Source organism: Aquarana catesbeiana, linkage group LG02 (genome assembly GCF_042186555.1).
Source record: "Aquarana catesbeiana isolate 2022-GZ linkage group LG02, ASM4218655v1, whole genome shotgun sequence".
Classification (NCBI taxonomy): Eukaryota; Metazoa; Chordata; class Amphibia; order Anura; family Ranidae; genus Aquarana; species Aquarana catesbeiana.
Window position 1 is genome coordinate 692567273 of NC_133325.1, and position 11808 is coordinate 692579080.

Genomic DNA, 11808 nt, shown 5'->3' on the forward strand with positions numbered 1-11808 from the left:
ATGCCGACCGCCGCTGGCACCGGGGGGGGGGGGGTCCGTTCGGCCCCGCCCGTGCCATTCTGCCGACGTATATCTACGTTAGGCGGTCGGCAAGTGGTTAAGGCAAAAATAAAAAAACATACTGAATACACCTCTGGAATACATGCAACTTTCTCCATGTTTATCTCTTTAAACATTCTGCAAGTACAGAAAAATTAAATGTTGATTTGTCAGAAATATAGGGGTTGATTTACTAAAACTGGAGAGTGCAAAATCTGGCGCAGGTCTCCATAGAAAGCTTAATTGAACAAATTAAAAGCTGATTGGGTAGCATGCACAACTGCACCAGATTTTGCACTCACCAGATAGTGTGCTATTACCTTCATCTTTAAAATTAGATCACAGCTCTGAATTCCTAAGCGTGTGGTTAGATCACCCCTGCCTATTTCATTTGGGATGAATTACAAAGAACACAGGCCTATCCTCATCCCCAAGTTCCTAGACAGAGAATACAGGATGTTATTAGCTGATATTTTTTGCACCTATCAAACTGACCTCAATGGTATTTTTAGCATACCAAAAGGAAGCAAATAAGTGAAGTTCCTTGTAGAATTTACATACACTTTAAGATGTTTTATGCTTTTCTAAAACCTATGCAATCAAAATCCAACAGACAGTATGTTTAATGACATTGTTTTAATTCCTTTTATCAGAAAAGGGTTTGACACACGTATTTGTAGTTCGGCAGAGCTGTAACTAAATGGGCAATGCTTTGGAAAGGAACAGTGAACACTTTCATGCTGTGCATTCATTGGCTGAGGTTTAAGTGTATTAAAACAAGACTTGTTTCTCCCTGAGAAAGCTGACAGTGCCCATGTGTTCCCACTCTCAACAAATGCATGTATATCTGAGTTTTCTTAAAATTACTGGGGGGAGAGAGGGCTTTCCTGCTTAACAAGTGCCCTTGTTTGAGGTTTTCATTATAGACAGCATTAAACAGAATGCAGCATAGACTGAGCTTATTTAAATACCTTCTCTTCTTCCTGTAGACCCCCAAAGCTTTTTCTTATCAATAGTCTTGCTATAGCTGACACATTTCTTGCCACAAGATGTGCTCGCAATATCAAGACTACCAGTAAGACTACCACTAGAGGTCCTTCCCACAGACAGTGTCTGACTACATATTATAAAACTATATTATTGCCCGACATGGCTTGTGATGGGACAAGGTCAGGCAGAATAGTACTATAATCATATATTCTATTCTGCCTGTCTTGTTCTCCTCACAACCCATGTGGGGCAATAGAATAGTTTTATAAGATAATGACTAAACTGTTTTTGCAAGACACTTCTAGACAGGGAGGCCTCTCATAATTACATGAACATTCAGCAAAATGGCTTAGTGTCTTGCAGTCCATGCTGTTTCCTATCCATGTCATCTCAAATCATCCCTAATGTTAACCTTCTAATCTGACTGCATATGACTGGATAATAGAGTTTAGTTACTTGCAAATAATTGGCTATAGTAATAGGCTGTAAGTTCAACATGTCTACATTCCCTTTACAGATACAGCAAGGCTTAGTGGAGACAATGGACAAGCCTGCTGAATGCCTGAGTTACTCCATAATAAATAACAGCAGCAGCAAAGGAGCAGCTGGGAAAACATGATTTGAGTTGTTAAACTTTCCTATCCATTGACCACCTGAAAGCACCTAAACTCTTGCAAAGCCCAAGAAAAAGACCTCAGTAAATAAATAATCTAGGACACAAACAAGTAAAGCAGGGGTTTCCCAGTCATCTCTCCCACCAATAAACGCACAATGGTTTTAAGATTAAAAAGAAACAAGTCCCTTTATTTTGCCAGTAAAGTTCGGTGTCTTGTCTTTAATGCCTTTTTTAGTTCCCAGCTTCAAAGTTTCCTCTCTTGTACCACTGCATGTCCTTCACTCTGCGGATAGACTGAATCTGGGGCTGGTTGGCTCCCCAGTTGTTCCAGTGCTTGTACGGTCCAAACTCCATCAAGTATTGGTATCCTCTGTATCCAGGATATTGGTATCCAACCCATCTAGAAGAAGAAATGCAATGCCTTTATCATTAGTCTAATATACTTTTTAGGTCCAATTTCAAATGTGTTAAATCTGTTTATTTTATTGAAAAGTTTGTGGCTACTAAGAATTATACTTCTGATAGTGTATATGCCTGCAATAGAAGGGATTTCCCTTACCTTTCTGATTCTCTTGCAAGGCTCAGCAGCACTAATATCCAATGACTCTTTTAGTGAACCCCAACCCAATAAGAAATCTGCTGTACAACAGACATGGTACTTGCTTCTGCCTTCACAGCACTGACTGGCTCCATAACGCACTGTTGGAGCCTCAGTAAAAATCCTATATATCATTTGCTGCTTCTAAGCTACCTATTCTTTGAGGATCCATACACACTGGGCTTAAAAAAAATACTGTCATAATGTGCGAGTATGCTTAGCACATTATGTGAAACTTACCTTAGAATGAAGCCCTCGCTGAAGGTGCTTCCATCTTCACCCAGTCTTCCTTCCAGGTACGCAGACTCCAGCTGTGTGAGTGGCTGAAGCTGCGATGATGTCACTGTTTACAGCACAGGACTCTGAAGAAAGGGCACAAATATTTTGTTCCTTCAAAGCGCATGCACCAGTGACATCATCGGCTGCATCTACAGTAAATATCTCCTAAACGGTGCACATTTAGGAGATATTTACTGTACCTATAGGTAAGCTTTATTATAGGCTTACCTATAGGTAAATTCATGCTTGGGAGTTTACTCCCATGTTAAGCTCAGCATTTAGAGGCAGAAAAAACCCTTTACCCCTGTTTTGCGTTTTTGAGAGCATTTTTTGGGCAGAAAAAATGCTAAACTCACCTAAACACTAGTAAACAAAATGCTCAAAATTAGAATTTTTTTCTGCCAAGGGAACTGGCAGTTTGTTTGTTTTTTTAAGCCAGTGTGCATAGACCCTGAGTAAGATCACAGCTAGTCAAAACAGAAAAAGCCAATGAGCAAGGCAAGTTGTATTAAGTCAGTTTTAAGTACATTTCCTACAATACAGATGGGTAAAAGGGGTTCCCAGATCACTAAGGATAGAGGGTAGTAAAGACTGGTGCAACACCTAAATGAAAACCATATTCATCTGTATTCTGTAAATATCATATCCTGTTGTTTATCATGTAGCAATTTATATGATAACATATTTAAAACAGAAATGGTTGGTAACCTAGGTTGAGCTGGTGGTTCAAATACATTGCAGTTTTTAACTGTTTAGATTGGATACCCAGAATTCAGTCTGATTGTAAAGCATTACACCTTTCTTCACATTATGTTCTGAAATAAGTCGTTTGCGGGTTTTAGTGCTATCTAGTCACATAACCACAATAAGCAGTTTTCTCTGTAGAAGCATTATAGAGTGGAGTAAGAACATAAATACACTAATTAATAATAAATGTTTATTGTCCTCTTGCCGTTCAGCAGATTCGCAACATTGCAGTGTCAGCTTCTCATATAAAGCAGAATTAGTCTTATTTCCATAAGTGCCTAACTTGCACATCGGATAGCAACAATTTGTACAGCCAATTTTTTTATTTTTTTTTTTAGATAGAATAGAAAAGGGATACAACCCATGTTTTTTTTACTGTCCTGTTTTGGACAGTTTGGTCTTGTTGTGGACATATACTTTTATTTTCTGTCTCGTGGGTGCAGCAGGAAATGGAACAGCGGAAATCTATTTAAAGGAAGGGAAATCACCTCTTCTACATTTGTCAGCAGAAAAGGTGTCCCAGTTGGAAACTTTCCCCTCACCTCTGTTGACAATGTTTCTGAAATGTTGGATTTCCGATCACTTACTATTTCAGCTACAGTGGTCACCAGGACAATAAGAGGGAAAATCTACCTAAAAGGAACACAGACAGGAGTTTCTCATTTTTTCACAACAATTGTAAAGGTGGATGATTGAGTAAGGGTTGCTTTTGTAGACATTAAACAATAATTTGAACTATGTGTAGCTTATTTAATTTTATGTTCTTTGTATTTGTGTTGTTTTCTTTGCATATTTAATTGGTATTTGTGTACTGTTGCTTTAAATAATTTATTCTCATCCCACTTCAGCTCATTTCACACTTTAGTGAACCAGGTTCTACCTGTTAGTATGTTATTTATGGCTCTAACTATGCATGTGAAAAAAATGAAACAACTAAACCTGTATATGTTAATTTAGAACAGTGGTCTCCAAACTGCGGCCCGGACAGATAATGCCCCTTGCTTGCCTTTATCTGGCCCTTGGGGCACTATTCCTTCAACTGATATAAGGCACTATTCTGCCCACTGATACCAAACCAATGAGCACTATTCCTCCCACTAATACCAAAGATGGTACACTGTTTATTCCCACTGATGCTGGAAAAAATCCTATTCCTGCTGGCAACACCCCTAAAATCTAAAAGACCGTAAACTGGCCCTTTGTTTAGAAAGTCTGGAGACCCATTGATTTAGAAGATTAACTGAATTTCCTATTGGCAACACTTCAAAACTAAACTAAAATGGTAAAGGCCATCTGAACAGTTCTGCCATTAGGTACTATAGAAGTAATTACCGTAGGTAGAAGTATTTATTTTAAGTTGTGGAACCATGTAGGAAAAAATGTAGTAATGTACATATTAAAAAAATACAGTGCTGTCCTAAACTGAGTACTTACGTTCCTCCAAGAACCTGGACACTTGCAACTCTATCCTGGAATCCATAGGACCATAAGCTGGGAATGTCTTCATCACAGACCTCCATCTTCCTGCCCTCGAAGTTTGTACATTCATACAAGGAGATTTTGTAATCCTGAGTGTCCTGTAATTAGATGCATCTCTGGTTAAACACTAACCTGATATTCTGAAACAATGGAGAGTTTGTGCTTCACAAAATCTAATGTTAATCCATCAGTTTTGTTGAATGTCAAATGTGTCTTTCTAATTGAATAGCAACTTTTCTAAACACTCTCCCTGTCTGGATGGAAGTACAAATCAAATTTCACCCTGCCATATGTTTTAAATTCACAGGTGCTGAGTTCATTTTGAGCTCCTTATGACTGCTATTTGATGTTGCTTTATTCAAACATATTCTTGCCCTAAATATTTTTGCTACAGACATCGAGAACAAGTGTTGTACCTGAAAACACATGCACAGCAGCATAAAGCCCTCCTAGATGTCATTCTGCATTTTCTGTTTCTGTTATAGCCACACTTTTTCTTAAAAGGAATGAAAAATATTTTCCTTATAATTTATTTTATTTATATACTACATTTCAAAGTAAATACATATTTTTCTTATTTTCATATATTTTTTGTAAATATGAAATATTTTATTATTTAACACTTTTGTGACCAGCATTTGGCAAGTGTGAGTGTGATACACCAATGTTTCAGATAGATGGATAGATACAGTACTGAATCAGCCAACAGAATATGGAACATATCATGAGGAACATACCTGCCTCCTCCATAGAGACAGTGCTATCTAGAGTTTCAGTTTGCAGGGGCAGTTAACAACAACTGAGCTAGTGCTGGGCTTTCTCCTTAGACAGAGTGATATCGCACACTCTAAATTTAGAAAGCACCCTTCGTAATATGTCTATGTGTTAACCCCATATAGTAAAATTATATAAAACATCAGTTTTTATAAAAAGAGTACTAATATTGAAAACAAAAATCAAGTTTCTCTTTAAAGTGTATGAATAGCTCAAACACTTTTTTTTGTTTTGGATAGAATAGAGAAGGGTCAAAACCACTGTCAACTTATATTTGCTGTCTCAGTCCCATTGGAGAGATAACATTTACCTTTATGTTAAAATCACTATCAGTTTATATTTTGATGTCTGTATCCCACTAGAAGAGATTAACCACTATTTTTCTCTTCTAAGATGCAACAGGAAGTAACCGGGGCACAAAAAAAGCAATGCAAACTTGACAGTGGTTCTAATTTTCTCCCAGCATATCCAAAAAAAAAAAAGTTTTGATAAACTTAAAGTGGGGTTCCACCCAAAAAAAAAAACTACATGTAAAATTAAAAAAAAAAATACAAAAAAAATTTGGATATTTTTTTCTTTTTTTTACTTACCTCTAAATGCTAGTTGCCAGGTGGTCCCTCGTAGTCTGCCTCTTCCAGTGCCTGGGCTGGTGACATCACTTCCCCCTCGGCACAGGAAGGGCTCAGCTCTGCTCCCTCCCTCCTGTCAATCATCTGGGACCCATTACAGGTCCCAGGTGACTGAACGGCCAATCACGGCGCGTGGCACCGCTCGCGCATGCGCAGTGGGTACCAGGCTGTGAAGCCACAGCCCGGCACCCACAGTTGCAATGCCGGCGCTGCTGAATGGAGGGGGAGATGAGCGGGGCTTCGATCCCCCGCATCGCTGGACACTGGGACAGGTAAGTGTTCAATTAAAAGTCAGCAGCTGCAGTATTTGTAGCTGCTGACTTTTAATTTTTTTTTTTTTTTTTACTGGACCTCGGGTGGAACTCCTCTTTAAACTTGGAATATAAGCTACTAGATGTAAGTGTGTATAAAATGTGATCTGGCCCTTACCATACGGACTGGTCTCAGGGACATAATCCTGTCAGCACGGAAGCAGTTGGACCAGGAGTCCCAACGAGGATATTCTCCTTTCTCCATAATGAACATCTCACCAGTAAAGTCTTTCTGCTCAAAGGCAACCCAACTGTGAAATCAAACTGTCTTACATCAGAATCAGCTGTACAATGACATGGTAGTATTTTTGCCAATGGAGAAACATGGTACATTAATATCTAAGTCACATACTATAGTCTGCCAGGTGAAAACTCTGATATTTCAGATTTTGTTTGTCACTAGTAGAGCATTGATTGGCTACTTTTATATTTTAAAATTGTAATTGTAAAAAAAGGGTAATCTAGCTGCCAGCAAGACACCCTCCTAAAACCATAGAGAATGTTGGGAATTCAAAAGCAAAGCTGCTGAAGTCACTAAGAAATATCAGGAGCCGATGGGTACCTTAACCCATCATTATCAACCTCAAAAGCTAATACCAGTGTTGCTTGGATTCACACTTTAAACATCCAGGGTCAGTTTTTTTCACTATGCTTTTAATATGACTAAACAGCTTCCAATGTGACTAGAAAAACTTTCATTTTAGCATGTCACAAGGAATGCACCTTTGTATTCTGGATCATGGTGTAGCTCACTGTCAGCCATCCGTCTGGGGCAGCAGCACAAGTGAGTGCTGGAGGGTTCTGTTAAATATCTTTGTATTCTCACAGCCATAACTATTTATTAACACAATGTAGATGGTAATATGTCAATTCAAAGTAGAATGGCTTCCCAAGACTTCTTCTATCCAGCAACAAACAATCTGAATTGCAACAGATTAGGCCAAGTATGCTGATTGCTGATATCATTTGGAAAACAACAGGAGCGATCATCAGAGCCACATGCGCAAACAGATGTAGTCCTCTCATGATCTTTTATTCTAAGTTTACTATATCTAAGAGGATATATGTGCAGAGACTAAATAGGCAGTTATTTCATGTAGGATTTGTTTGATGTTCACTTACGGGCCAAATTCTACTCGAATGGACTTAACGTGGTCAAATCCCCGATCACACAAATTCCTGCATTCAGAGCTGAATTCTACCTTGCGACCTTGGAAATTTTCATACTCATAGCAGATCAGCTGCATGATAGATAAAAGGGATAAGTACAGAGACATGGCATTTAAAAAAAAACTTCTAAACTTACTAGAATGTGTCTTCCCGTAGCTTTATTAGAGTACAGACTACTTTCATGCTATTATCTTACACAGGGGTTTATATCTATCCAAGGGCATACATTAACAAACATCTCCTAGATGTCACGTAGCATAAAAAATCATTTTGTAGAGTGTGTCATTACCAAAAGATCCACTGGACCAAAAGAACATATAGTTTCTGTAAGCAGCCAGTATAGACTAAAAACAACTTATCAGGGTGGCAATTACATGTCTCATCTAAGACTGCTGGCGGAGTTGCTGGACTCATTTTCAGACAGAGCACATCTATGCAGCATGATTCATTAAGATCTGCAAGATCTTTGGATCATCCACAAACTAATTGAACTTTTTGGATGTCCAAAAGGCCCAATACAGCCATCATGTTCTTGCAGTTAACCAGGGAAACCAGTAACTGGTCAAAACTGTGCCCAGCCTGTTACTTGGTACAATGGTGGGTCTAGGCAGTTGGTGACTTATATCAGTACAGTTAATACCAATGGGACAGCTTCTCTGTTTCTTTTGCAGTCCTTATCCATGTCAATTAAAGCGAGTGGGAGGCAAAACACCTATCTTGGCTAGGGCCTATCTTGCCTTCATCAGTCTCTGAACAAGCACTGCTTACAGGAGACAGGTACTGCCAGCTGAAGCCTTATGATGAAACCTCAGCTATGACAGGTCACAAACATTCTGTTTCACGTTATGATGTATTTTATGGTTTTCTCAGATATAAAAAATTCTCAGGATTACAATGAGATAGATCATTTTAGCAGCACTTACCTTGTAATTCTGCAGTCCTAGTGCAGAGTGGCTGCCGATGCTTCCTTGTGCTCCACTGTGAGACATTTTGGCAAATCAAGTAATCTGCAAAAAGGTATTTTCAATGTAACTAAGGCTCTCTTTGCATAAAAAACAATTATAGCACTACAGAGAGATAGAGATCTAAACCCAGTTTCAGGCACAATTTACAGTTAAACTGGTAAATTATCCCCAAAGTCGTCTAACATAGAGCAATCACATACCTTAAGGCAATGGTTCTCACCCCTGTCCTCAAGTACCCCCAACAGGCCATGTTTGCAGGTTTTCCTTTATCTTGCACAGGTGCTTTAAATCATAGTCAATGGCTTGATATTTTGAACAGCAATTCCCAATTCATGGCCTGTTGGGGGTATTTGAGGACAGGATTGAGAACCACTGCCTTAAGGCAATACAGTTGTAACAGTGAATTAATTATTGGGGCTTCCGTTGGTGACCTCCTTCTGTGAATGTCAGTTGCTTGATATCAGTGCTTTCAAAGTTACTAACCTGGAGCAAGCATGCAGTCATAGTGAGATCAAAACTCCTGATCTGCACACTTGTTCCAGGTCATTCCCTTGGAAAGTATTTAAATTATTGGTTAAGTTTGAAAGCCAGAAAACCAATATTTTCTGAGGTCAACAGTGACAGATTCCATATTCTTCAGTACAGGTTCTTTTTAACAAAGAGTTCCAAATCTTTTTTTTAAATACCCTTTTGTGGGAATAAAACACTCCAACGAACCTGTTGTTTTCATTGTCATGTATACCAATCAGCCATAACATTATGACCAACCACCCTAACCCTTCAAGGCATGAATGTCATCATACCTCTGAAATTATGCTATGGTATCTGGCACCAAGCCATCAATAGCAGATTCTTTTAAGTCATATAAGTTGCAAGGTGGAAGAGACCACAGATCCCCAATTGGATTGAGATCTGGAGAACTCCTTGATCTTGTTGTTGTGTTCCTCAAATCATTTTTGAATTCATGAGACAATGCAACCTTCTTCAATTGCTCTGTGGCCCAATTCTGATGCTCACATGCCCATTGTAGGTACTTTTGGCTGTGGACAGAGGTCAGCATGGGCACTCTGACCGGTATATGGCAATGCAATGCACTTTGTGTTCTGACACCTTTCTATTGGAGCCAAAATTAACTTTTTCAGCAATTTGAACTACAGTAGCTCTTCTATTGGATCAGACTACATGGCCCAGCCTTCACTCACAACGTGAATGTGCATAGGCTACTAGATTTGCTATAGCTGGATATTTGCATAGGTCTGTGATTCCTTTGAAATTGGTTAAGAACAAACTCAAATGAATCATGGGTGTCAAGCATCCTGATCAATTCACAATCCAAATTTGAAGCTACCAGGGACCTGTGGATCTGATACATCCCACAGCTCTGACCTGATGTGGCAATTGCTTCACACTGATCCCTCTCTATTCCCTTCCTGTTTTCCTGCTCCTTGTCCTTTCTTCTTTTGCTCTTGAGAGTTTGAGAGTTTCTATTGGTTTCTTCCTTCTCATGTGCATTAGCCACATGATCGAGAGCCCGTCCCACTGGCTCCTGGTCATAAACAGTAATAAGAAGCTGTAGGTGCCACTTGGTCAGTGTACTCAGAGCATGCAGTGAGATGCAGTGAGCTTGCTCTCAGCACACAAGCTCAGGCCACCATGGACAAAAATGCAGGGCCTGCTGAACATTAAAACACACCTTTTTGCTGCCACATATATGCATTAATGGTCAACATGAGGTTAAAAAAAGCTCAGCTGTGTTGTAGAGAGCAAACATGCACTGAAAAGAAACCAACAAGCAAACTTGACAGTCACAATAAATAAAAATGTAACTCACTAATAGTGAAACTATACAAAAATAATATTCACAAAAACAAACTGGGCTTTCTATGAATTCAGGGCTAGTTTAATCATCATAAATAGCAAAAGTTATCTTATATAAGGTCATCAACACTTTATCACAAAATTCTAAACCAAGTTAGGAGCAGAAAAGCAAGTAAATTTCAAGAATAAAAGAGGCAATCCAAGTAGAAGGGGGTTGAGGTGCCAAAAGTTGTGGGATTGAATACCAAATCGGGGTTACTTACATGATGCCTAGTATGACTAATGATTCCGCAATAAAACATATGGTTCCTAGCAAATGCTGTAAACATATTTTTTTGCTCATAAGTTTGGAATTAGCCAATGCTTGTCCCAACTAAATATTTTACAAAGTATACAAAGAGGAAGAAAATTAAGCTTGCATTTAGCAGATACCATTCCAAACCACAACAGTAGCTCAGGCAACTGTCTAGAAATGAAATATTTTCAAAATCCAGAAATACATAACTACTGTAACTAATGTGCTCAGTTGTTCTCTGTATATCAAAAGCTAAACATCCACCTCCATATATCTATATATATACAGATATCTATCTATCTATCTATATAGATATCTATATATATATATATATATATATATATATATATATATATATATATATGTATATAATACTTCAAAAAAACACATATGGATCATAAACATATATTGACATACTTTATATTGATGTATACAGGAAAAAGGGGACATGCAGAGTGTTACTCACAGTATCGCTGTGACTGAGCCACTGAGAGATGGTTGATGTTGGTGTTGAGCCAGGCCCCCTCCCCACTAATATATATGCCATGAATTTGCTTGCACCATACTTTCTTTGTAACTTTTCAAAGGAGTGGTCTAAGTTGAATGAAAAGATACCTACGAGCCCAAAGCCCATATTACGAACAAAGGAGAATGAGAAGTGTGCTGTGGTCTTTCAGCCGAAGGGGATAAGTTATCTGATGTTGTTCATTGTTTTATGCTAGCACAGAGGATCAGCAGAAAACAAAGAGCTCAATAAAAGACACGGTTTTGTGATGGTGTCATTGGCAAAAACCGCTGACTCCACTGGCTGTGCACTGTGCAGCTTCATTACCTCACTTGTTTTAGGAGATTTAGGAGCTAAGTAAACTAAAGCTGTACATAGACATTATAGGACTGTTGGATGTGAAGGCAAGATATAACTGTCAAAAGATTTATATTATACAGATGTCCCCATTAACATGCATTTTTAAATTACTTGATCATGAAAGTTAATGGTTATGGAGCAAGCAGGGACACCTCCAGTGCTAATATACCTTGGGAAAAACAATACCAATTAGCCATCAATATCCAACTTAGCTTTTTTTCCCTGAGATCAAA

At 38.6% G+C, this 11808-nt stretch overlaps 1 protein-coding gene across 1 annotated transcript; it reads right to left on the reverse strand.

Moving 5' to 3' along the window:
* Positions 1-670: 670 nt before the first annotated feature.
* LOC141129065 (beta-crystallin B1-like) lies at positions 671-11294 on the reverse strand. Its single transcript, XM_073616824.1, has 6 exons — positions 11177-11294; positions 8556-8639; positions 7585-7703; positions 6581-6713; positions 4704-4846; positions 671-2045 (listed from the first exon to the last, which is right to left on the reverse strand). Exons 2-6 carry the CDS (start codon positions 8619-8621, stop codon positions 1877-1879), a joined length of 630 nt encoding a protein of 209 aa, XP_073472925.1. The 5' UTR covers positions 8622-8639; positions 11177-11294; the 3' UTR covers positions 671-1876.
* Positions 11295-11808: the final 514 nt, after the last annotated feature.